Source organism: Marmota monax, unplaced genomic scaffold (genome assembly GCF_021218885.2).
Source record: "Marmota monax isolate L192 unplaced genomic scaffold, Marmota_monax_Labrador192_F-V1.1 WCK01_AAM20220418_F8-fsc00051, whole genome shotgun sequence".
Lineage (NCBI taxonomy): Eukaryota > Metazoa > Chordata > Mammalia > Rodentia > Sciuridae > Marmota > Marmota monax.
The window spans coordinates 12861186-12888077 of NW_026695202.1; the positions used below are offsets into that span (position 1 = coordinate 12861186).

A 26892-nucleotide genomic window follows, 5' to 3' on the forward strand; every position below is an offset into this window, starting at 1 on the left:
TGATCATCCTAGACTTTTTTCTCTGCAGTTATAAGCCATATGTTTCTTTCTTTTTCTTTTTTTTTTTTTTTTTTTTTGAGAATTTTAATATTTATTTTTTAGTTTTCGGTGGACACAACATCTTTGTTTGTATGTGGTGCTGAGGATCGAACCCAGGCCGCACGCCTGCCAGGCGAGCGCTCTACCACTTGAGCCACATCCCCAGCCCAAGCCATATGTTTCTAATCCTCACAAAGTCTCTGCCATTTTGCTTCCATGTCACAGAAGAGGAAATTGAAATTTAGATCAAGAATCTTGTCTGAAGTCCCACAGCTAGGGGAACTGAGATTCTAGGGAGACCCTTCAGATCTAGAACATGTGCCATTTTTTTCTTTTTTAATTTATTTTTTAGTTGTAGTTGGACACAATACCTTTATTTTATTCATTTATTTTTATGTGGTGCTGAGGATTGAACCCAGGTTCCAGCCCGTGCGAGGTGAGCGCTCTACCGCTGAGCCACAACCCCAGCCCAGAACATGTGCCATTTCTGTAAGTTGTCACTTGTTTTGAAGCATTTCACAATGTACTCTTGACAGATGCTTGGTGATTTCTCAGTATCTACTGAAGCAGTTGTCTCAAGAGAACTGGCCTCCTCTAGGAGCCCAGCCTATTTTGGCAGCTCAGCCATCTTTCGCTCCTTAGCTTGCTGTATATGCTGGTGTCCACATGGCTCCCTAACAGGCATTGCTGGCCTAAGCCAGTCGTGACAGAATAGACAGAATTCTGCCATCAAGCCAGGTGTTGTGGGAGGGTAGGTGCACTATGCATTAGTAGTTGGTGCCACTTGGAGTCACTGAATGTTAAGTGCTCCCTGGGTACCTGGCACCAGGGAGTCTAGTTGAGGGGACGTGGTGAGGGGTGTCCCTGGATGGGCTTTAGGTAGTCTATAAAACTGGGTGTTTTATGTGTAAATTTTTCTTCGTGTGCTACTATTTATAATGAAGGAAAGAACCCGTAGTGTTATTTTTAAAAAGTATCTGCTTGTAGCATTTTACATAATAATTGCTCTTCTTTGGGAGCCCATTCCTGTTGTTATTTCATACTTCATAGTAACACTCAGAATAAAATTTATGTCATTTCATTCCTCATAAAATACTACAGAGATTACTTCCTTTTTCTTTCTTTTTTAAAAAAAAATATTTATTTTTTAGTTGTATTTGGACATAGTACCTTTATTCTATTTATTTATTTTTATGTGGTGCCGAGGATCCAACCGAGGGTCTCGCATGTGCTAGGCGAGCACTCTACCGCTGAGCCACAACCCCAGCCCCTTTTTCTTTCTTTCTTTATTTATTATGTGGTGTTGAGGATCGAACCCAGTGCTCACCGTGTGAGGCAAGTGTGCTTTCACTGAATTACAGCTACAGCCCCTCCTTTTTTCTAAATGAGAAACTTAGTTAAAACCTGCTGGAGGTCACATAGCTAGTGAATGGTAGATGTGGGTTTTGAAGCTAGATGGAAGCTCTGTCCTCTACGCTACATTGCCTCTTGGAAAGCCCAGGTTATAGTTGAGGATTTAGGATAGTAAGCTGCACCCTCCTGGGCCCTGTTGGGTTTCAGGCCCGACCTCCCACCATTTCCTACTTTTGTCTCTTACTTCCTACTATTTTGAATGATTTGTAGCTTCTGCACACCTAACTTGAAGATTCTGTGTCTTTTTGTTGTTTTTTTGTGGTGCTGGGGATGGAACCCAGGGCCTTGATCATGCTAGGCAAGGGCCCTACCCTGAGCTACATCCCTAGTCCTGTGTCTTTTAAGGTACTGCCTGTCATCTTTGACTACCTTGTAAATACCTGTTTATCCTCTGCACCCTGTGCGGGCAATCCCTGCTCTGTGAAGGCATTGCCCCAGCATCCGGGCAGGGTTCCTTATTCCCTGTGCTTCACTCTTTCCTTGTGTGTATGTTTCCTTTGCAAAGGTTTCTGTGGGTTTTTTGCATTTTATATGCTGCTCTTGGCCAGATTAAGGTAAGTTAAGATAGGCACTGTATCATTCTTATTATCTGTGTCACATTGCTTGGTAAATAATAGGGCTCTAATGTTAAAATACAGATGTTCTGCTAGGAAAAAGGTCACATGAGAGGCCACAATCAACCTCTAATAATATTTTTGCTGTTCTGGAATGCATTATCTATAGAGCAGCAACAATGATTTTTTTAAAATGTGATTTTTAAAAATGTTTTAGCTGTAGATGGACACAACATCTTTATTTTATTTATTTGTGTGGTGCTGAGGATGGAACCCAGTGCCCCATGTGTGCAAGGCAAGAGCTCTACCACTGAGCCACAACCCCAGCCCTGTTTGTTTCTTTTTGCACTGCGGATTGCTTTATTATAGAGTTAACATTTCAATCTTTTTTTTTTTTTTTTTTTGTACTAGAGATTGAACCCAAGGATGCTTAACCACTGAGTCACATTGCAGCTGTTTTTTATTTTGAGACAGGGTCTCCCTAAGGGGCCTTAGTTGCTAAGGCTGGCCTTGACCTTGCAATCCTCCTGCCTCAGCCTCCTGAGCTGCTGGGATTATAGGTATGCACCATCACATTCAGCTGTTTGTGTTGGTATTGGGGATTGAACTTTACTACTAAGATGTACTCCCAGCCATTTTTGTTTTTTATTTTGAGGCAGAGTACCTCTGAACTGCTGAGTCTGGCCTTTAACTTGTGATTCTCCTGTCTCGGTCTCCTGAGTAGCTGGGATTATAGGTGTGTGCCACCATACCTGGCTGATGATTTTTAAAATATTCTTTCTTTCCTTTTTTTTTTTTTAAGAGAGAGAGAATTTTTTAAAAAAAAATATTTATTTGTTAGTTTTCAGTGGACACAATACCTCTATTTTATCTCTATGTGGTTCTGAGGATCGAACCCAGTGCCCCGCACATGCCAGGCCAGCGCGCTACCGCTTGAGCCACATCCTCAGCCCTTTTAATATTCTTTCTAAGAATCCCTTTTTTTTTTTTTTTTTTTTTTTTAGAGAGAGAGAGAGAAATAATTTTAATATTTATTTTTTAGTTTTCGGCGGACACAACATCTTTGTTTGTATGTGGTGCTGAGGATCGAACCCGGGCCGCACGCACATGCGAAAACTAAAAAATAAATATTAAAATTATTTCTCTCTCTCTCTCTCTCTCTCAAAAAAAAATATATATATATATATATATTTTAGGGCTGGGGATGTGGCTCAAGTGGTAGCGCTCTCACCTGGCATGCGCGGGGTGCTGGGTTCGATCCTCAGCACCACATAAAATAAAATAAAGATGTTGTGTCCACCGAAACTGAAAAATAAATATTAAAAAATTATCTCTCTCTCCCCTCTCTCTCTCTTTAATAAAAAAATAAAAATATTTTTTAGTTGTAGATGGACATAATACTTTTATTTTATTTATTTTTATGCGATGCTGAGAATCAAACCCAGTGCCTCCACACATGCTAGGCAAGCACTATACCACCGAGCTACACCCCCAGCCCCTGATGATTTGTTTTAAAAACAAGTCTGATCTTGCATGAGCCTGCTTAAACTTTTAGTCTTGCCATTGCTTTTAGTTTAGTTTTTTTTTTTTTTTTTTTTGGTACTGGGGATTGAACCCAAAGGCACTTAACCACTGAACCACATCCCTAGCCCTCTATATTTTATTTTATTTTATTTTAATTTTGGGGAGATTTGGGGATTGACCTCAGGGGCACTCAACCACTGAGCCACATCCCCAGCCGTATTTTGTATTTTGTTTAGAGACAGGGTCTCACTGAGTTGCTTAGTGCTTCACTTCTGCTGAGGCTGGCTTTGAACTCACCATCCTCCTGCCTCAGCCTCCCGAGCTGCTGGGATTACAGCATGCACCACTGCGCCTGGCTTCCCATTGCTTTTAGGATCAAATTAAAAATTTAACATGCCTTACTGTCAAGCTCACAATTATAAGACAAAGCCATGGATGGACTGGATCAGTAAAGATACAGTGACTGCTTCCATGTTCAGTCTGTTAACTTACATAGTGAAAGGAAGAATAAGCACAGTTGCCTGCTCTTTTCCTGTACACCATAAAGGATGACACCAGGACAAAAGGAACTAATGAGGGCACTGTGGAGAGCCAGATCTGGACTGCAGCTCAGCATTCAGTAACTCTAGTCTAGGGCCAGAAAGCTCTGTGCTCGATTAGGACCCAGGAGCAAGGAGAAGCTGTTTTCCAACAGCCTTCTGGGAGAGATGGAGGCAAGTTGGAAAGGGCCTCCAGCTCTCCTCAGAGGCCTCCCATCCTCAGCCACTATGGCTTGTATAAGCTGCCGCAAAGTTGTTAGGGTGCCATGGTGTAGCTTTTCTACACCTAAAAGGTCCTTCATGATACCAGGTTCCTTTTCATCTTTTTAGCCTTATTTTTCTGCCATTTCCCCTGTATTGTGCTCACTCGTTATAGCCAAGCTGGTTTTCTCTTTTTGCAGGTACAGCTGCTTTCTTGTAAAGGCCACGGGGCCATTGCATATGCTGTTCTCTGTCTGCAAGGTTTCCTGGACTCCTTCTCTTAAGCCCCATTTTGTTAGCCTGGCTAATTCCTAGTTATGTTTCAGTTCTCAGCCACCCCCCTCCCCTCATTAAAGCTGAGGCCTCACACATGCTTAGGCAAGTGCTCTACTACAGCTACATCTGCAGCCCTTTTAATTTTATTTTGAAATAGGATTTCCCTATGTTGCCCAGGCTATCCTTGAACTTGGAATCCTCCTGCCTCAGCTTTCTGAGTAGCGCACCACCGCCTGACTTTTAGATTCTCTAGTTTCATCTTGTCATAGCTGCTTAATTTGGCTTTTATTGCACTCCTTTTGCATAGTTGCTACATAAGCCCTTGAGTGATCACTCACTGGATGTCTATTTTCTCCTCCATACAGTAAGCTCTTCAAGGGCAGGGACTATTCCTGTCTTGTTTTATGTATTTTAGTACTTAGGATTGAACCAAAGGGTGTTTCACCACTGAGCTTCATCCCTAGCCCTGTTCATTTTTCATTTTGAGGTAGGTAGGGACTCATCAAGTTGGTGAGGCTGACCTCAAATTAATGAAAATAAAAAGGAATGAGGATATGGCCCAGTGGTAGTGTCCCTGGGTCCAGTCTCAGTACTAAAAAAAAAAAAAATTGGTAATACAGGGTCATGTTGGTTCTGATAATCTGATTCCTGATGAGCCATCTAATGAACAGAGCTCTAGAAGGATGGGACTAAGGGTGAGAATCCCAGCTGCCTGCTTGACATGTGCACATAGGTATCAGGCCAGTGTCTATAACGGAACTCCTGGTCTTACCTTGTTCAAAAACTGCTCCTCGTGTACCATCCCCATTTCACTTTAAAGCAGCTCCATTCTTTCAGTTACTAAGGCCTCAAACCTCAGTGATATTCATTTTTCCTTTCCTTTTTTTAAATTAATTTTTACACATAAAGAAAAATTGAAAATGGTATAAACTTAGATACCTTCCATCTAAATTCAGCAGCTAACATTTTTGCCTTATTTAACTTATGTATTTTTACTGTTATTTCTGAATCATTTCAAAAGAAGAGGTATTGTAATACCTTGTCCCTGAAAACTTGAGCATTCATCTTTCTTTTGTTGTTTTGTGGTGCTGGGAATGGAACCCAGGCCTTTGAGCTTGCTAGGCGAGTGCTCTGTCACTCAACTATATCCCCAGTTCTGTTCTCAAAATTTTTCCAAACAACAACAAATTTCCCCCCATTAGAGATTGAACCCAGAGACACTGTACCACTGAGCTACATCCCAAGATTATTTGTTTTATTTGTTTTTTCCCCCAGGACTGAGGACTGAACCCAGGGCTTAGCAAGGCAAGCGCTCTGCCACTGAGCTAAATCCCCAACCCCTATTTGGTTTTTTTTAGACAATGTTTTATTAAGTTGTTGAGGGCCTTGCTAAGTTGCTGAGGCTGACTTCAAATTTGCAATCTTTCTCCTTCAGCCTCCCCAGTTCTTGGGATTATAGGTGTGTGCCACCATGCCCAGCAACATCGTTAGCCCTTTATATTTTTTATTTTGAGACAGGGTCTAAGTAGCTGAGGTTGGCCTCAAACTTGTAATCCTTCTGCACTAGCCTCTAGAATTGTTGACATTACAGATGTTTACTGCTGTACTTGGCTTCAACATTCATCTCTCTCTCTCTCTTTTTTTTTTTTTTTAAATAAGTCATAGGTGGACACAATATCTTTATTTTATTTTTATGTGGTGCTGAGGATCGAATTGGGTGCCTCACGCATTGTAGGCGAGCGCTCTACCTCTGAGCCACAACCTCAGCCCGTCAACATTCATCTCTTAAGAAATAAGTCAAGGGGCTGGGATGTGGCTCAAGCGGTAGCGCGCTCGCCTGGCATGCATGCGGCCCGGGTTCGATCCTCAGCACCACATACAAACAAAGCTGTTGGGCCCATCGAAAACTAAAAAATAAATAAATATTAAAATTCTCTCTCTCTCTCTCTCTCTCTCTCTCTCTCTCTCTCTCTCTCTCTCTCTCTCTCTCTCTCCCTTCCCCTCTCTTTCTAAAAAAAAAAAAAAGAAATAAGTCAAGGCTGGGGATATAGCTCAGTTGGTAGAGTGCCTGCCTCACATGCACAAGTCCCTGGGTTCAATCCCCAGCACAAAAAAAAAAAAAAAAGAAGAAGAAGGAGCCAGGTGCCATGGCACACGCCTGAAATCCCAGGGCTCAGGAGGCTAAGGCAGGAGGATCATGAGTTCAAAGCCAGACTCAGCAATTTAGTGAGGCCCTAAGCAACTCAATGAGATCCTATCTCTAAATAAAATTAAAAAAAAAAAAAAAAAGGCTGTAGATGTGGCTCAGTGGTTGAGTGCCCCTGGGTTCAATCCCTGGTACCAAAAACAGAAAAAGAATAAGTCAAACTTTGAGAGCACTTGACTAGGCTTCGATTTTGATGCCCAGGACTGCAATAAGGACACCAAAGTCAGTTATCTGTGTAACCACAATAGTATTACCTGACCTAGGAAAATAATAATTTTCTTTCTTTCTTTCTTTTTTTTTTTTTGGTACTGGGGATTGAACCCAGGGGGTGAGGGGTCCTTTAACCACTGAGCCATATCCCAGCCTCCCCACACCGGCTTTTAAAATTTAGATAGAATCTGGCTGAATTACTTAGGGCCTTCCTAAATTGCTGAGGCTGGCTTTGAACTTGCAGCCCTCTGCCTTAGCCACCCAAGCTGATGGGATTACAGGTGTGTGCCACCACATATGCAGACTGCATTCTCATTCTTTTTTTTTTTTTTTTAAATATGTTTTTTAGTTGTAGATGGACACAATACCTTTATTTTATTTATTTGTTTTTATGTGGTACCTAGGATCAAGCTCAGTGCCTCACATGTGCTAGGTGAGTGTTCTATCACTGAGCCACAACCCCAGTCCCTTGGACTGCATTCTTAATTTCTTCCAAAATGTCTGTGGTAGCTGTCTTTTTCCAAATCATAATCTAATTTTTAAAAATTGTACATTGCATTGGTTTTACCTTTTTGTTTTCTCTTTATCTAGAGTAGCACCTTTTGTTTTTTCCTATGATACTGATTTTTTTTTTCCAGTTTTATCAGGCCAGTTTTCTTGTAGAATGTGCACATTGTAGGTAGGTTTAATTATTCTTTTCGTCCCCTGCTTTGGATGTAAGTTCCTAGAGCTCACTAAGATTGAGATCAAACATTTTTGGCAAGAATTCTTCCTATGATGCTATGCCACTTGGAGACACCAGTGCCAGTCTGTCCTGCTATTAGTAATGCTAAGTTAGATCTCCACGTTGACGTGTTGGTAACCAGATCCCGCTATTGTCAGGGTACATATCTTCCGTTTTTCCCTAAGTAGTGATAAATTCCTTTAAATTAACTTGCTGGCACAGAGGGTTTGCACATTAACAACAGCAACAAAAAAAATTAAAATACTTAAGGTTTTTGTCAAATTGCTACAACTTGCTACTCTGCACTGTAGCTTGCCTTTTCTGCACTTACTTGCTTCCTTTATTCTTTTTTCTGATTACAGTAGATACTGTATCATGCAAAATTTAAAAATTAGGGGCCGGGGATATGGCTCAAGCGGTAGCGCGCTCGCCTGGCATGCGTGCGGCCCGGGTTCGATCCTCAGCACCACATACAAACAAAGATGTTGTGTCCGCCAAAAACTAAAAAATAAATAAATACAAAAAGATAAAAAGGTATAAACACTGCATCTTTTTAAAAAAAAAAAAAAATTATTCAAAGCCAGAGTGGCCCATCCTGAATTCCAAGTGTTTTAGGAGGCCAAGGCAGGAGTCCTGATCACAGGTTCTAGGCTTGTTTGGGTAACTTAAGGAGACTGTATCCCAAAAAGTAAAAAGGTGTGGGGGGCTGGGGATGTAGTGAAGCTGAGTTCAATCCCCTGTACTGGGTTTAGGGTGGGATTACAGAAATGAATAGTATAGAAAGTGAAAGTACCAATAATTCTAATCCAGAGATAATTGCTGTGGACAGTTTAGGCACATTATTTCAGTATGTTTTTTCCTAAACATACTTACATTTGTTTAATATTATTACACTTAAATGGGCTTATAACTATAATATTGTTTTACTAATTATTTTTATTGGATGTGTCATGGAGGTTTCCTTGCCAGTAAAGATTGATTTATTATGTTGTATTTTTTTAAATAATGGAAAAATAATAAAATTTGACATTTTAACCTTTTTTTTTTATAGCTTCATTTTATTTTTATGTGGTGCTGAGGATTGAACTCAGTACCTCATGCACGCTAGGCAAGTGCTGTACCACTGAACCACAACCCCAGCCCTGACATTTTAACTGTTTTTTTTTTTTTTTAAGAGAGAGTGAGAGAGAATTTTTTTTTTAATATTTATTTTTTAGTTTCCAGTGGGCACAACATCTTTGTTTGTATGTGGTGCTGAGGATCGAACCCGGGCCGCACGCATGCCAGGCAAGCGTGCTACCACTTGAGCCACATCCCCAGCCCCCATTTTAACTGTTTATTTTTTAAACTATTTTTTAGCTATAGTTTGACACAATATCTTTATTTTGTTTATTTATTTTTATGTGATGCTGAGTATCAAACCCAGTGCCTCACACCTCACACCAAGCACTCCACTACTGACCTACAACCCCTGCCCACCTTTTATTTTATTTTATTTATTTGATTTTGGTACTAGGGATTGAACCCAGGGGCATTTTACCACTGAGCTACATTCCCAGCTCTTTTTTTTTTTTTTTTTTAAAGAGAGAGAGAAAGAGAGAGAATTTTTAATATTTATTTATTTATTTTTTAATATTTATTTTTTAGTTTTCGGCGGACACAATATCTTTGTTTTGTATGTGGTGCTGAGGATCGAACCCAGGCCGCATGCATGCCAGGCGAGCGCGCTATTGCATGAGCCATATCCCCAGCCCTCCCAGCTCTTTAAAAAAAAAAAAAAAAAAATTAAGCAGGCGCTTGCTAAGTTTCTTAGGGCCTTGCTAAGTTTTTTTTTTTTTTTAAATATTATTTAGTCATTGATGGACCTTTATTTAATTTATTTATTTGTATGTGGTGCTGAGAATTGAATCCAGGGCCTCACATGTGCCAGGCAAGCACTCTACCTCGGAGCCACCACTCCAGCCCCCCCCCCTTTTTTTTTAATATTTAATTTTTAATTATACTTGAACACAATCTCTTTATTTTATTTATTTATTTTTATGTGGTGCTGAGGATTGAACCCAGGGCCTCGCACGTGCTAGGTGAGCGCCCTACCGCTGAGCCACAATCCCAGCCACCTTGATAAGTTTTTGATGCTGGCCTCAAACTTGCGATCCTCCTGCCTCAGTCTCCCCACTGTGCCTGGTGATATTTTAACCATTTTTAAGTATTCCATTCAGTGATGTTAATTACGTTTGTATTGTTGTATAGCCATCACTACTATCTTTTTTCTTCTGTGGTCCCGGGTATGGAGCCCAGGGCCTCACTACACCCCCAGCCAATTATCTTCTTAAATAACTGTTGGCTAGGGATGTTGCTCACTGGTTGAAAATTTGCCTAACATGTGTGAGACCCTGGGTTCAATCCCTAGCACTATAAGAAAGCAAAACACAAACAGCTGTATATTGACATTCCATGGTGGATGAGCCAGAATTTATTTAATCAGTGTTCTACTTATGGGCAGTTGAGTTGTTCTCTTAAAAGCAATGCTGTAGCTGGAAACAGTGGCGTATGCATACAGCAGCTCTGGAGGCTGAGGCAGGAGGATCATGAGTTCAGAGTAGCTTCAGCAAAAGCAAGGCACTAAGCTACTCAGACTCTGTCTCTAAATAAAATACAAAATAGGGCTGAGGGTGTGGCTCAATGGCTGAGTGCCCCTGAGTTCAACCCTGGTACCCCCCCAAAAAAAAAAATTCCGTAGGGGGCTAGAGCTATAGCTCAGTAGTAGAGCACGCTTGCCTAGCACATGTGAGGCACTGGATTTGATCTCTACCACCACATAAAAACCAAATAAATAAAATAAAGGTATTGTGTCCATCTACAACTAAAAATGTTTTTTGTTTTTTTTTAAAGAGAGAGAGAGATTTTTTTAATATTTATTCTTTAGTTTTCGGTGGACACAACATCTTTATTTTACTTTTATGTGGTACTGAGGATCGAATCCAGTGCCCCGCGCATGCCAGCCAAGCGTGCTACCGCTTGAGCCACATCCTCAGCCCCACTAAAAATGATTTTTGAAAAAATGCTGTAGATAATGTCCTTGCCTGTCTCTTGGCTCATTTATTTGAACATTTTAGTAAGATAACTTCTAGGAAAAGGGAAAGATAGTCAAAAGGCACAAACATTTTACATTTTAATAAGTATTGCCTAATTGTCTTTCACCAATGTTGAATCTCTGTACACTCTAACCAAGAGCACGTAATCCTGGTAAATTATTGATTTGTCTTGTTGACTGTTTGCTCACCTGAGGTTGGCTGGACCTCCTCTGTGTTTAACCCTGTACAGTAAAGAAGGGCTGGGTGGCAAGTCAAAGCAGCATTCCTTGGTTAATGTGGCACCACCTGTGTATCAGACTTTGTGTTTGGGCATGGGGAATTGTGAATAAACATGATTCCTCCCCTGAGTGGGCCTTACAAACTAGTGGACACCGCCATAATCTCACGAATGAATGTCAGAAAGAGATAAGTGGGCATATATGATAGGAACCTCTGATGGGGCTGGGAGTCAGGGAAGAAGAGTTCCCTGAGAGTGTGAAGTGTGTTTGAAGTTTGAAGGATCAACTGAAGTTACCTAAACAAAGGGCAGACTGGGAATGGCAGTAGACAGAGAACATTCCAAACAGAAGAATTAGCTAGCATTTGCAAAGCCCCTGTGGCAGGTCCCTTTAGAATTTTTACTGGCCAAGGAAGTTCATCATGTTTGGTGCCCTGAGAAAGGCAGTTTCTGAATTATGTAGAGACCAAATAAATAAATGAGATCTCACTACAAGGACTCCATAAACAGAAGGGATTTCAGAGGGATGGGAGGTTTTCCCAAAGCAGTCTTTCACACTCTTACCTGTAAAAGTTGGATAATGAAAGTCTTTAGAATGACTTATCCAACATTAGAAGGAGGGCAGGTAACTGTGGAGCAGCTGGAATACATTAGAAGTGGGTAAGGAGCCGGGCTCAGTGGCACATGCCTATAAATCCCAGGGACCGGGGAGGCTGAGGCAAGAGGATTACAAGTTTGAGGCCAGCTTCAGCAATTTAGCAAGACCCTCAGCAACTTAACAAGACCTTGTCTGAAAATTAAAAAATAAAAGAGCTAGGGATATAGCTCAGTGGTAGATTGCCTCTGGGTTTAGCCCCAGTACTTATCAAACAAAACAAAACCACTGGGATATGGATTGGTGGTAAAATACCTATGGGGTATGTTGACTCCCCAGTACCAAAGAAACCCCAAAAAGTGTGTGTGTAGGGGGGTGTTCTGGAATGCCAAAGATGCCAAAGGCTGGGCTGGAGCTGGGGCTCAGTGGCAGAGCACTTGCCTACCATGTGAGGTGCTAGGTTTGATCCTTAGCACCACATAAAAAAGTAAATAAATAAAATAAAAGCATGCTGACAATCTATAACTATCCAAAAAAAAAAAAAAAAAAAGATGCCAAAGGCCCAGGTGAGTTAGGCCTTAAGCTGTGTTTGTAATCAGAAAAATCTTGAGTCCTGCTTCTGGAAGTGTCCAGAGAAAAGGAACACTGAAATTGATGTGTGTATTCACTGTAGTGAAACTAAGGCTTGGGAGATGGAATGACCTGCCCAAGGTCACAGTAGGTAAGTGGTGGAGCTGGGTTGGGTGGGCAGTTGGACTGAACCATCACACTGTCCTGGGAAAAAGAGAACAGTGGGAGGGAAGAGGAACTGGCTCTGAATCTAGAGGTGGCAGAATCCAGTAGATATGGCCCATCCAGAAAGGGACAGACATGAGCTTGCTTTCAGTTCACCACTAGTAGGTATATCACTTCTGACTTAACTCAGTGACCTTCATTTTCTACGTGCATGCGTAAGACAGGAATAGCAATTACCTTACATGGTTGGGAATGGGAATTCAGAATGGACATAGAAAGTGCTTGGCACAGAGCAGATGCTTAATAAGTAATTGTGTTTGTTTTTATTCTGAGTGGAGGTATAGCACCCCATTTCTTGTTTTTTTTTTTTTTTTTTTTTAAAGAGAGAGAGAGAGAATTTTTTAATGTTTTATTTTTTAGTTTTCGTCGGACATAACATCTTTCTTTGTACGTGGTGCTGAGGATCGAACCCGGCCACACGCATGCCAGGCGAGCGTGCTACCACTCAAGCCACATCCCCAGCCCACACCCCGTCTTTTTATATATATATGAGAGAGATGTGGTCTGTAAATGGATGTTACATGGTGTGCTTGTCTTTCAAGCCAATCTATGGGATAAGCATATTAATATGTGTAAATTCTTCCCAGCTTACACGTGACATTTCATGCACTTAAAACCTCTTTCAACGTTGCTCTGAAGCATGGAGCAAGGCTGAGATTTTACCTTGTATAGGGTGAAAAGCTGGGGTCCCGGAAGAGTTAATTGCCTGAATTTTCACAGCTTAGTTAACAACATCTTTTGAGATATATATGTATTTTTTTTTTTATTTATTTTTTTCTGGGATTAGTAGATTAGCCTGAGTGAGTATTGATTCTGCAGAACATTTGACAAAATCAGTCAGGTTGTCCCTAACAAAAGAGAGAAGCAAAGACAGAACAATAAATGGCTCAGTTGGGTGGTTATTGCAGTGCTTTGAACACCTGGCCCCAAGAAGTGTTGATATTGGATCAGCATGGGCCTGACCAAACGTCTGCACTGGGAAGCCTAAGCAGGATGGGTCACATTTACGATAAGACCAGGACGGACAACACATCATGTTTACTGTGTGTGCCTGACACACTGAGAAGATTGGGGTGTTGCCAGGACTAATGTAGACACAGGGATGGATGAGGATGTTAAATCAATATTAGGGTCAAGTTCTTCATCCAGGTTCAGAAAACCAAATCCACAAGTAAGTATGGCTCAGGAGCAGTTGATGAAGATGGCATGGAGGTATCAGGGTATTTGGAGGTCAGTGGGAGTGTAGTTGTAAGGTGAGCTATTCTAAGAAGGCTGATTAGAGCAGCAGAGAGCCTGCAGCATGGAATGGGATCAGGCTATTGCAGAATTTGAAAATATGTTACATAGAGACATAGTTGGAAAACCTCAGGGATGCCCTTGGCCTAGAGAAGAGATTTAGGGTGGGCATGGTGGTGCAAGCCTATAATTCCAACAACTCCAGAGGTTGAGATAGGAGGATCACCCCTTAAAATTGCCAGCTTCCGCAATTTTAGTGAGTCTCTAAGCAACTTAATGAGAACCTGTCCAGAAATAAAAAGGGCTAGGGATGTTCCTCACTGGTTAAGTTCCCTTGGGTTCAATCTCTGGTACTATGAAAAAAAAAAATTAGGGAGAGAAACAGGGTAGATAGCTAGTAGGTCTCCAGATATCTGGAGGACGCCACCCCTGGAGAAAGTCATTGACCTTAGTGGGATCTCAGATTTTTTTTTTTTAAGAGTTATTGCAGCATTCTTTTTAAAAAAAAAATTTTAATATCTTTATTTATTTATTTTATTATTATTATTTAATATTTATTTTTCAGTTTTCGGCAGACACAACATCTTTGTTTGTATGTGGTGCTGAGAATCGAACCCGGGCCGCACGCATGCCAGGCGAGCGTGCTACCGCTTGAGCCACATCCCCAGCCCTATTTGTTTATTTTTTATGTGGTGCTGAGGATTGAACCCAGTGCCTTGCATGTGCTAGGCAAGCACTCACTACTGCTGAGCCACAACCCCAGCCCTGGGATCTCAGATATATATATATATATGTATGTATATATATGTATGTATGTATTTATATTTATACACTTTTAACATACATATATATATTTTTTTAAGTTGTAGATGGACACAATATTTTATTTATGTGGTGCTTTGGGTCAAACTCAGAGCCTCATGCATGTGAGGCAAACACTCAACCACTGAGCTACAGCCCCAATCCCAGATCATATATTTTTAACAGATTCCAGGGGTTCTGATGCATCTGAGGTCATGGAACCCTTCTCATGAGGAAGTTGCGATGACTGGTCCCAGAGACCTAAACTGAAGAGCCGGCTGTGCAGGGACTCAGAGTGGCTGAATGTGAAGGAGAATGCTCTGAAATCTTTCAGGAAATAGACTTTGCTATTGGTGTGGGATGAACTCCTGGCATAAGGGTGTCCAGACTTAAGAATAGATAGGAACTTTTACCAAGAAAATGATCTAACAAACATTCAACTTGTTCAGGCTTCCTAAAAACTCTTTTCATCCTTACTAGTGTAAAAGACTGAGTCCCATGTAATTTTAATTAAAATTAATTAAAGTTAAATAACAGTAATAATCTTTTTCTTGGCGTCACTTACCACATTTCATGCATTGCTAGTAGCTGTTCTGTTGGCCAGCGCGAATCTGGAGCTTGGACAGTGCTAGCTGCTCTGAATGCATTTTTTTACAGGGTGGGAAAGCATAGCACCATGGTTGAGGATTGGCATGTAGATGATTCCCTTTGTCATTAACACTATGAAGTTTAACTCTATTTTGGGGAGAGGTTAGGGAGTTAAGTGATGTGCTTTAGTCAACAGATAGTGAAGATGAGTTCTGTCCCACTTGCTCTGGGGTAGCCCTGGGGTCAAGCATCTTCCATGCAAGCCTCAGTTTCTTCCTTGGGAAAATGGAGTCATCACAGGAGTAACTACACTGGATGACTGTGAAGATTAGATAATGTGATATGTGCCAGGTGCTTAGCACAGTGTTCTCATACATCTTAGGCACTCAATACATGTTCTATCTTTACCCATAAGTTGTTTCTGTATCAGCATATTTTTTTTTTTATGGTGTTGAGGATTGAACCCAGGGTTCCATACATGCTAGGCAAGCATTTTACCACTGAGCTACAATCCCAGCGTATTATTTTATCTTTCTTTCCAATCAGCATTAATATTTTTTCTTTTGGTATTGAGGATTGAACCCAGGGGCACTTTACTACGGAGCTACATGCCCAAGTCTTTTTATTTTGAGATAGGCTTACACTAAATTACTGAGGGTCTCCCTAAATTGCTGAGACTGGCCTTAAATTTGTGATCCTCCTCTCAGCTTCCCCAGTTGCTGGGATTATAGGCGCATACCACCATGCCCAGCTCATTCTGCATTATTTCTTTTTATTTATTTATTACCTATCTTTCTATCTGTTGGTGCATTATAGTTGTATATAATGATGGAAATTATTGTTATATATTTGTATGAATTTGTTGTTACCTTTTTAAAACTTCATTTATTTATTTATTTTTATGTGGTGCTGAGGATCGAACCCAGGGCCTCACAGGTGCTAAGTGAGCGCTCTACCAGTGAGTCACAACCCCAGCCCCTAAGTGACACAATTTTTTCTTTGTGACTGAATAAAATTCCATATTTTCTTTATCCATACATCTATTGACGGGTACCTAGGCTGGTTCCATAGTTTGGCTGTTGTGAATTGTGCCTTTGTAAACATGGGTGTGCATGTTTAATTCCTCAGGATAAATACTGAGAAATCATATTGTTGGTTTATGTATTTCTACATCTAGTCTTTGAGGAGCATCCATTATTGCCAATCAGCATTATTTCTTTCTCTCTTTTTTTTTAATACCTATTTTGTTTGTTTTTTGGGTGAACACAATGTCTTTATTTTATTTGTATGTGGTGCTGAGGATTGAACCCAGTGCCTCATATGTGCTAGGCAAGTACTTTACCACTTGAGCTACAACCCCAGCCCAATCAGCATTATTTCTTAAGCCTATTTTTTGGTATTAGGATGTAGTCCATACTGGTTCTTTGCTGTTGGGAATTGGGACTTTACCTTTTCCTAGTACTATAACTAGGATTGCAGTTTATGGTTTTACTTACCAGGCCAGACACTAGGTATTGTTGCACTCCTTTTTGTTTCTAAGGAAACTGATGGGGCAGTTAATTTGCAAAAAATTGATAGGTCTATATACAGACATTGAAAAGCTGTCTGAGTTAAATTAATAAATGTAAAGAGCAAGTTGTGGAACAGCTTGTCGTGTCTTGTTTGCATGCAGAACACTGAGGGAGCTGTGTGTGTGTTCATCAGTACACAAGGGTAATAAGAATAGAAACTGTTCTCAGAGCTTCATGTAATCTCTCCTGATCCTCCTAGTTGCCAGGAAGTGAGTGCTGAGGTTAAATTGTCCAAGATCACTCAGGCAGTGAGTAGCAGCTCAGGTCTGGCCAGTGCCCTCCCTTGCAGTAGGCTTTTCCTGGGGTTGCGAGGGTGGTGATAGCTGCTGCTGATGTGCATTGCCTCTCCCTGTGCTTGGGCAGTGTTGAAGGTCCTCGATGTGTCATTGATGTGCCCTTCACACCTGCCCTGTGAGGTAGATAGTGGGGCCCTGCAGATGGATCCAAGCTCTACCCTGGAGAGGTCATTCCTGCAGCTATTAAGTGAGGCTGGATGATGGGTGGTTGGGGTACAGTTTCATAGTGTGGCCTGTTCTCACCCCAGCATGACCTGCACAGGGGTGGCAACTGTAGGCCTATGTTGGGTTCTGATGGTGAGGTTGACAGGTTTGGATGTAAATATCCAGTGGCATAAAGAAGAAAGCCTGGGGCAGCACCTTCCACTTTGCCCCTTCCCTTCCCCAGGGAATAGCCCAAAACTGGATCATTTTCCTTTCCCATTGTCATTCCTATGGATTCATTTATTATTCTCTGGTCACAAGGTTGTTGCCCACAATTTAAAAATCAACTAGCACACATCTCATCCTAATAATCACTTACCTACTGCATAGCACATAGGCAGAAGCTATTCTTTTTGTGACCCTGTCACAAAGCCACACAGCATGGTTGTCACATTGTATTCCTTAGAAGTCAGTCAGGAAGCTGGGCATGGCACATACCTCAGCGATTTCAACTGAGGCAGGAAGATTGCATGTTCCAGGCCAATTTGGGCAACTTGGTGAGGCTCTATCTTAAAATGAAAACAAAAACAAAAACACTAAATAACAAAAAGGGCTGGGATGTAGCTCAGTGGTACAGCACCCCTGGGATCAATCCCTAGCACTGTAAAAAAAAAAAAGGTCAATGAGGAAGTCTGCTGACATTCAGGGGGAGGGCATTTGGTACCAGCTTTTGAAGGGATGAGAAAATGTCAAGGGCTCACACAAAGACCTTTCCTCATTTATTCTTTCATCACGTCAGCAGATATATGTGGTGTTTCTAGGTGGTAGTCAGGGTTGAGATGAATTATTAGATCAAGCTTGATCCCCACCTCAAGGAACTCAAGGTGTAGGTAGAACGGCCGCTGTGGTTTGGACAGTGCTTCACATCTGAGTGACAGCTCCACACATGGTCTCCTTTAAACTCCCTGCGTGGTCACTAGAGCTGGTTGTATCCTGTTCTCTAGCACCGAGACCATGGAAGATTTCCTTCATATGATTCAGTTTACATGATAGAACCTGGCTTTGATCCCAGCCATTCGCTACAGATCTTTGCACTTTCTTTCTCTGCAGAGCAGACTGCTCTATTACTCTGCTTCAGGTGAAGAAGCCAAAGCTATGGTCATGGAAAACAAATCTTTTTTTTTGGTGCTAGGATTGAATCCAGAGGTGCTTTGCCACTGAGCTACATCACCAGTTCTTTTTATTTTGAAACAGGGTCTCACTAAGTTGCTGAGGGTCTTGCTAAGTTGCTGAGGCTTTCCTTGAACTTGTTATCCTCCTGCCTCAGCCTCCCACATCACTGGGATTACAAGCAAACACCATCTTGCCTGGCTACAAAACAGCTCTTGACACTTTAATTCCCCAACTTTTTCATTACATTAAGCTGTCCCTCACAGATGGACTCTCTTGAGAACTTCTTTGCTGATTGCTGTCATTTTTCTTTTGCAGAAAGCCCTGGGTGTGCGGCAATACCATGTGGCCTCAGTCCTGTGCCAACGGGCCAAGGTGGCCATGAGCCACTTTGAGCCCAACGAGTACATTCGTTATGACCTGCTAGAGAAGAACATTAACATTGTTCGCAAACGGTAAGTCTGTAGGTGGGAGCTCGTAGTGCTGTCTGCCCTTTTAGGCAAGTTAAGAAGATTGGTGAAAGATGGTTAGTGGCAGGATTAAGTATTTGGGATGTAAAGGTCCCTATAGAAGAGAGGCATTCTGAAACATTGGTGGAACTTCTGCCCTCTCTGCCGAAGAGGAACCTGTGTTATCCAGAAGCTTGGTAATCTGGGCTCTTAGGGAAAGACTGAGGTCTGCTTTGGTGCTGTGGCCCAAGTCTCCCAGTTGTTGAGGGCAGGCTGCTGAGCCTGGACCACACCTCTGGGAGCCATCAGGCTGGAGGTTCACCTATATTTCCTGTTTGGTGCAGAGGCTCCAAGGAGAGAGTTCCAGCTTGAGACCCAGAAGAAAACTCAGATGGGATCCTATGCCTGTCTTTCTCCTGGGCCTCTGTTCCTCATTTGGTAGGAGGGCAGTCATCTTTGCCTGCTGTCCTGTGTGCCAGGTCCTGGGCTAGATGCTACCTCCAGAAGAGTGAATAAGGGACCCCAGGAGAATGAGTGGGAGCTGGCAATACACAGCACTGCCTTTGGAGATTGATCAACTACAGACAGGGCTGTGCCCTTGCCTGTCTGGTAGCCTCTGCAATATTGATCCTGGTGACCCTGGGAGAGGTCAGATTTTTTTTTTTTTTTTTTTTTTTTTTTAATTTTTTAGTCTTCAGAGGACACAACATCTTTATTTTTTAGTTTTTGGCGGACACAACATCTTTGTTTGTATGTGGTGCTGAGGATCGAACCCGGGCTGCACGCATGCCAGGCGAGCGCGCTACCGCTTGAGCCACATCCCCAGCCCCCGAGAGGTCAGATTTGAGTGTACTTATTGTACAGCTGAGAAGGCTCAAATGGAGCTGCAACTCATCCAAGGCTGAATGTACAGTCTCAGTCCCCACCCTATACCAACTGAGCCAGAACCTGCCATTAACAAGATCCTTGGGGAACTTTGTGATGTTAAAATATGAGAAGTGCTGGCCATTTTCCCAGCTGATTTTAAAATGCAGTCAGAACCAAGAACCACTATCCCCATCAACACAGGACCTTGAACTGATCTCCAGGAAACAATATTTTATTTGTGAAGCTCGGACGCCATAGCTCAGTAGGAAAGTGATGGATTTTTCTTTTATCTGCAGAACACTTCCACCTTGGTCTTCTCCATGTGTGGGAGGAGAGCTAGCACAAAAATGTGCTTTGAGATAACTTGACTACAGAATATTATTCGGCATTTAGTTTTTGCCTTAAATAATTAGCAACAACAAGTATACCCTTTAAGAAAAAAAAAGTGTGTGTGTGTGTGTGTATGGGACTCTTCTTCCACCCTGTGTCTGTGATGGTGGAGATATGATTCTTTAATATTTTTTAAGTTATACTTCGACACAATATCTTTGTTTTTTTTTAAATTTATTTTTATGTGGTGTTGAGGATCGAACCCAGTGCCTCATATGTGTGAGGCAAGCTCTCTGCCACTGAGCCACAACCCCAGCCCCTAGAGATCTGATTCTTTTCTTGGGAACTAGGTCTATCTCCAAGAGGGACAGAGGGACATAGAGGAACCATTTTGTTTACCTTGGAACTGTGACAGTGAGCTGTCTTTAGGCTTTATCATTGACAAGATTTTTCGTCTGTGTGTGTGTGTGTGTGAGATCAAACCCAGGGTGCTCGACCACTGAGCTATATCCCGTCCTTTTCATTTTTTGAGACAAGATCTCAATGAATTGTTGAGGATCTTGCTGAATTACCAAGGCAGCCGCACCAGGAACTTGAGATCCTCCTGTCTCAGCCTCTGACTGCTGAGATTAATATGCACCACTAAGCCCTGTTATCACTTTTTCATACAACATCAGGCATTTGCTTTCATTGTGTTGGATTCTTAAACCCATGTGCTGTTTTTTCTCTCCCTGGCCCAGAAGAGGGGTCTGTGTATGTAGTATTGCCACACCCAGCCTTGGAGATGCTTGCAGATGGGCCACTGTGCAACAGGCTTGTGCTATTTTTATGCAAGGTTCCTGATGGCAGAACCCAGATTCTTAGCATCTTTGATTGATCTGTGGTTGCTGGAGAACCAGCACCTTGAGGAACTCTTAATTTCAAGGACTTAGGGGACTATGAGAGTGTGAAGCTGGGAATTAGGCTGTCAGAAGGAAGAGTCTCTGTTCCCAGCAAGTCATATTGGCAGTGCTGGTATTAATGACTGAACACTGTGTGAGGGGCCTGCTCTGTTTCCAAACATTGAATCTCAGTAGAAGTTAACGTGAAGAGCACAGACAGTAGCGCCACTTTGCTGTGTTCTCTTAGTCTAAGTTTGCACTCATAGTTTTGAGACCCCACAGCAAGTCACTTCATCTCTCTGTCCCTCAGTTTCCCCATCTGTGTTCTGGGCCAGAGATGCAACTCAGTGTAGAGTGCTTATCTAGCATGCATGAGGCTCTGGATTTAATCCTCGGTGTTGCAAAAACAATACAAAACATTAGACCTCATCTGTGTCATGAGGATAAAATGAGTTATATATAAGAAAATGTTTGGGCCCCGTGCAGGGGCATTTGCCTGTAATCCCATTGGATCACGAGTTTGATGCAAGCCTCAGCAATTTAGTAAAATCCTCAGCAATTTAATGAGACCCTACCTTAAAATAAAAAATGAAAAGATCTGGGGGTATAGTTCAGTGATCAAGCACCCCTGAGTTAATCCCTAGTATCAAAAAAAAAAAAAAAGATTAGAAAATGCAGGGCCAAAAGTAAGTGCTCTGATAACATTAATCTGTAGTGACAGAAAGCAGATGAGTGGTAAACTGAGAATGGGATGGGAGGGAATTTTTGTTTTTTTATTTTATATTTATTTTTTAGCTTTAGGTGGACACAATATCTTTATTTTATTTTTATGTAGTGCTGAGGATCGAACCCAGTGCCTCACGCATGCCAGGCGAGCTCGCTACTACTTGAGCCATATCCCCAGCCCCCAATTTTTGTTTTTTTAACATTTATTTTTTATTTGTAGGTTTACACAATACCTTTATTTTATGTGGTGCTGAGGATTGAACCCAGTGCCTCACACATGCTAGGCAAGTGCTGTACCTCTGAGCCACAACCCAGCCCAGATGGGAGGGATTATTATCATAGGTCAAGAGAAAACCTTTAAGGGGGAGGTGGAGATGGTCAATGACTTGATTGTGGTGATTGTTTCACAGGTGTAAATTGTCAAAACTGAATCAAATTGTATACTTTTAAAAACTATAAATATTGTATTTAATTTTTTTTTTTTTAAAGAAAGAGTGGGGGGGGAGAGAGAGAGAGAGAATTTTTTAATATTTATTTTTTAGTTCTCGGCTGACACAACATCTTTGTTTGTATGTGGTGCTGAGGATCGAACCTGGGCCGCACGCATGCCAGGCGAGCGCGCTACCGCTTGAGCCACATCCCCAGCCCCTTGTATTTAATTTTTTTGCAGGGCTAGGAATTAAAGCCAAGACCTTGAGCATGCTAGTCAAGTGCTCTATCACTGAGCCACGACCCCAACCCCAAATCATTTACATACATATATATATCTTGTAGTTGTAAATGGACAGATTGCCTTTATTTTATTTGTTTATTTTATGTAGTGCTAAGAATCAAACCCAGTTCTTCCCACGTGCTAGGCAAGCACTCTGCCATCGAACTACAGCCCAAGCCCTCCCCCCTCCTTTTTTTTTTTTTTTTTAGCTGTTCTGGGGATTGAATTCAGGGCTGTTACATGATAGGCAAATACTCTACCTCTGAGCTACATCCCCAGCCCTTTTTATTTTAAGACAGGATCTTGCTAAATTGCCCAGCTTGCCTTGAACTTGGGATCCTCCTGCCTTAGTCTCCAAGTAGCTGGGATTACAGGTGTGTGCCATCACACCCATCTTCAAATTGTATACTATTAATGTACACAGTTCATTATATGTCAATTATTTCTAAATTAAACTGTTTAAAAACAAAGGAAGTGCTATATTAAGTGCCATTCCTTCCAGTCAAGCCCTGCACTTTGGAGGCAGGCTGGATGGACTGCTGGAGAAAGATAGTAATTTATTCACTTCAATGGTAGGTTTATTAATACGGTCACCTCTAAACCCAGAGCTTCTGACTCCCAGTGGACAGTTTTTCCCTTGACCTCAAACAGTAGTGTGGCTTGTGGCTATGAGTAGAACTTAGCTGCTTCCTAAGAAGGCTCAAGTTTGGCCTAAGCTTCCAGAATGGTGGGAGGCAGAGTGTGAATCCACTGGGGTGACTGCCCTGTTGTGTGACAGCAGCAGGGCATTCTCAGGGAGCTTGAGGGTGGGCAGTGGAGCGCTGACCTGCACAGACCTGAGTCTAGTGGGGTGGGAGGCTGGCAATGAGGAGACAGTTGAGTCCTTGTAGATGCTGCACCCCACAAGGGGTGGGTTTGGACTGCCATTTTAATAAGGAAGGGAGGGTGGAATAGCCAGGGAAATGGGTGTTAACAAGAAAGGACCACCAAGAGGCTGGAGTCGTGACTGGTTTCTGTACTGAGAGCTGAGAGCCGCAATCCACGCTTCTCAGTGGAGTGAGAGTGAGCGCAGCTAATGGGGGAAGCTTTAGCATATGAGGGAGCCAGTCATCCAGCATATGAATTGCAGCCTGGTAGCTGGCAGTTGTGGCAGATTCAGGGAGGGGGACTTTTGCATGATCCCATGTCTTACTGGGGCTGAGGGCAGGGGAGAGGGCAGAGAGAAAAATAGGGGACCCAATGTGAGACTTAGGCTATGAACTTGAGCTCTTAACATCTCTCTCCTGAGTCTGTTTCTTTTTGGTTGTTTTATTAAATAGCAAGAATATCATGAACATTAAACAATTATATGTACTTGATAGTATTTATTAGGTAATAGCGATTAATATGGTAGGAAAAACAAATGTCCATTGAAAACAATCAACACTGTCATTCTTATGATGTCACTTACTCATCAAGTAATTTTGGAGCATGCAATGAGCGGCAGATGCTGTGCCATAGGGAACAGGACCAATTTGTCCCCATTGAGTGGAATTTCAGGTCCTGGGCACAATCGCCCCTCTGCCTGCCCACTGTTAGGTTGCCACTTGCACTGAAAAGGAGAGGCTGTGGATGGGCAAGGGGTTGTACAGCTGATACCTACCACCCTTTCCCTTCTCCCCAGGTTGAACCGGCCCCTGACCCTCTCAGAGAAGATTGTATATGGACACCTAGATGACCCAGCCAACCAGGAGATTGAGCGAGGCAAGACATACCTGCGGTTACGGCCTGATCGTGTAGCTATGCAGGATGCCACAGCCCAGATGGCCATGCTGCAGTTCATCAGCAGTGGGCTTCCCAAGGTGGCTGTGCCATCCACAATCCACTGTGACCATCTGATCGAGGCCCAGGTTGGGGGTGAGAAAGACCTGCGCCGGGCTAAGGTGAGGCCCAAAGTAGCATGGGGGGCATGTAAGGTGTGTAACATGGGGATGAGAGGAAGAGCTCTCATCCTGGGGCCAGTGGGGGCACCGTGTCTAAGTTCTGTTTTTTTCCACAGTATTGGGGACCTACCACTGAGTCCCTTTAACATTTTTATTTATTTATTAGCTTTACCACTGAGCTACATCCTCATCCCTTTTTTATTTTTTGAGACAAACTCTCATTAGGTTGTTAAGGGTCTTACTAAGTTGCTGAGACTAGTCTTGAACTTGCAGTCCTCCTGCCTTATCATCTTAAATAGATGAGATGATAGGCATGCACCGCCATGTCTGGCATTTTTTTGTTTTGTTTTTTGAGACAGTGCTAAGTTGCCCAAGTTGGACTTGAATTTGCTATCCTCCTGCTTCAGCCTCCCAAGTAGGTGGGATCATAGGTGTGTGCCACTGTGCCCTACTAATCACCTCCAAGTTCTAATGAACTCTTTGGTTTAGTCTGGTTTTGCTTTTTTTTTTTTTTTTCCTAGTTCTGGAGATAGAACCCAGGGCCTTGGGCATGGTCAACAAGCATTGTACCACTTTACACCCTAGATCTAAACTTTTTAAACTTTTTTTTTTCTGCTGTTTCGTAATACTGGAAATACCATTTGGTCATTGAAAATGTTAGAAAATACAGAGAATGCCTAGAGAAAAGGAAGATCATCCTTGATCTTACCACATTAGTGGCCCTTTTGGATTAGAAAAGTGCTGCCGACTCCTCATGATGTCTCATACTGGTGTATGGGCAGGGCAGTCACATTTCCCTTTCTGTTCAAGCAGTGAGGGACTCATCTTGTCCACATCACACATGTGCTTTCTGCCCCCTCCTCTGGCCCTCTGAGAGCAGTGACCACTGGCTATCAGGGAGGTAGGCAATGGTCACTGTAACAGCACCATATAGTTGGATCCTATAACCACACGAGGGCGTGCTTGGGCTAAAACTGATCTCAACTCCAGCTCCAGTGCTGTCTCATGCAGATTAACCTCCTTAGGGCCCTTTCTTCTTCTCTTGAGTTTTGCCTAACTAGACAAAAGTGGCCATGTGCCAAACAGAAGAGATTTTTCCCTGAACTCCCCACCTTGTGAAACCTAACCCTGCTCCTTCTCTGAGGAGCCTCTGGGGCCTGTGTGTGCACTACTGTGGCAGCACTGGGCCTCCTGCTGCTAGCTCTGGACCTTCCCAGCCTCTGCTTCCTACAGTGGGAGTGGCGCCCCTCAGGGAGGCCATTGGCAGGAGCTGAATGCTGGCAGGGCTCCAGCAGCTAGCAGAAAGTGGGGCATGTGATTGAAAGTGCTCTGGCTTCCAGGGTCAGCACAGCTCAGAGCCTCTCAGACCCATGGGAAACACTTGGGGCAGCCTTCCCATTTGAGTCCTTTCTCCCTACCCTTTCCTACCCATTTGTGTCCTGGTCACACTGTGCCTTTTTCCACTTGTCAGAAGAGGTGGTCACATTCCATGACTTTTTGCAGGATAAGAACTGCTCAAGGGCAGGGGCCTGGGACCTCTTCAGCCCAGAGGACAACTGTCCACAGCAGAACCTTACTGTATGGAGATGCTCCTTCCCTTGCTTTATGGGTTCAGAATCTACTTGCTGGAGATGAGACTCCCAGAGTGATAGGATGTCATAGCACATTTCTTTCTTTATTCAACAAATATTTATTGAAGATTCAGCATGTCAGATGCTATGGTAGGTGCTGGGGTTCATTGTGAACATGACAGACAAGGCCCAGCCTACATGATCTTGGGTCAGTAGGGAGATGGGGAGTGCTGAACAATCACAGAAATCATAATTGCATGTTTGGATATGTGTTAGGAAGGGAAAATGCAGGACTCTGAGATTATTAAAAAGAAGCCCTAATTTGCCAGAAGTGGTGGTACATGCCTATAATCCCAGTAGCTCTGGAGACTAAGGCAGGAGGATCTTAAGTTTGAAGCCAGCTTTAGCAACTTAGTGAGACCCTGTCTCAAAAAAATAAATAAATAAATAAAAAGAGCTAGGAATGTAGTTCAGTGGTTAAACACCCCTGGGTTCAATCCCTGATACCAGCTAGGTGCTCTCAGATTGAGTCTCATGCCCTCCTCCTCAGAAAGGGCAGCTTTATTTTTTGATAGGATGTTGCTCTCAGGCTCTGTGCTTGGGTGGTCCTGTTTAACCCTGGCTCCTGTTTAACCCTATGGTCTCCCACAAGTTATTTCACCTATAAAGTGGACTTGATGACGATCTCTCCCTCCTTCAGGTGGGTAGTGAGGATGTATATAGCATGATGCCATTTCTGTAGGAGGCATTCATTCAGTAAATGTCAGCTGGGGTTACAGATGAGGCATCCAAGACTCACATGGGGGAGCAACATCCACATGAGCCACAGTGGAGCAGGGAGGTCCATGTGATCCCAGCACCTCCCTGTATCTTTAGCAGCCTGTCCTGTGTGGTATATTCCTTCAGTGTTGGCCTTGGCTGGGGACTTGAGTGCCAGAGGGACCGGTGGCAATTTTTTAGTCAGTTATTTTTACAAATGAGGAAACTGAGACCCAGGGCAGGTAGGGACTTGTTCCAGAGCCACAACCCCAGCCAGCTGTCACAGAACTGAGGCTATCTCTGCTCCCTTGCCTTTTTCCTGGGCCTGCCAGCTAAGACTGTGGGCCAACAGCCAAACCCTTCTGGAATTACTTTCAGAAGGTCTCCAAGAAAGGGCCTGTCTTCACAGTGCCAGCTTCTCGGTACCATGGGGAGGGGTGGAGTGAGGAGAGCATGGCAGAGGTCCTGCAGATGCAAACCG

General features: G+C 42.8%; 1 protein-coding gene across 1 annotated transcript in view; it reads left to right on the forward strand.

Moving 5' to 3' along the window:
* The window catches only part of Aco2 (aconitase 2), a 48309-nt gene that overhangs the window by 7473 nt on the left and 13944 nt on the right, over positions 1–26892 (forward strand). The window contains exons 2-3 of the mRNA XM_046429511.2: positions 18513–18649; positions 23823–24081. Of these exons, the coding sequence (XP_046285467.1) occupies positions 18513–18649; positions 23823–24081 (396 nt within the window). The remainder of the gene's footprint in view (positions 1–18512; positions 18650–23822; positions 24082–26892) is intronic.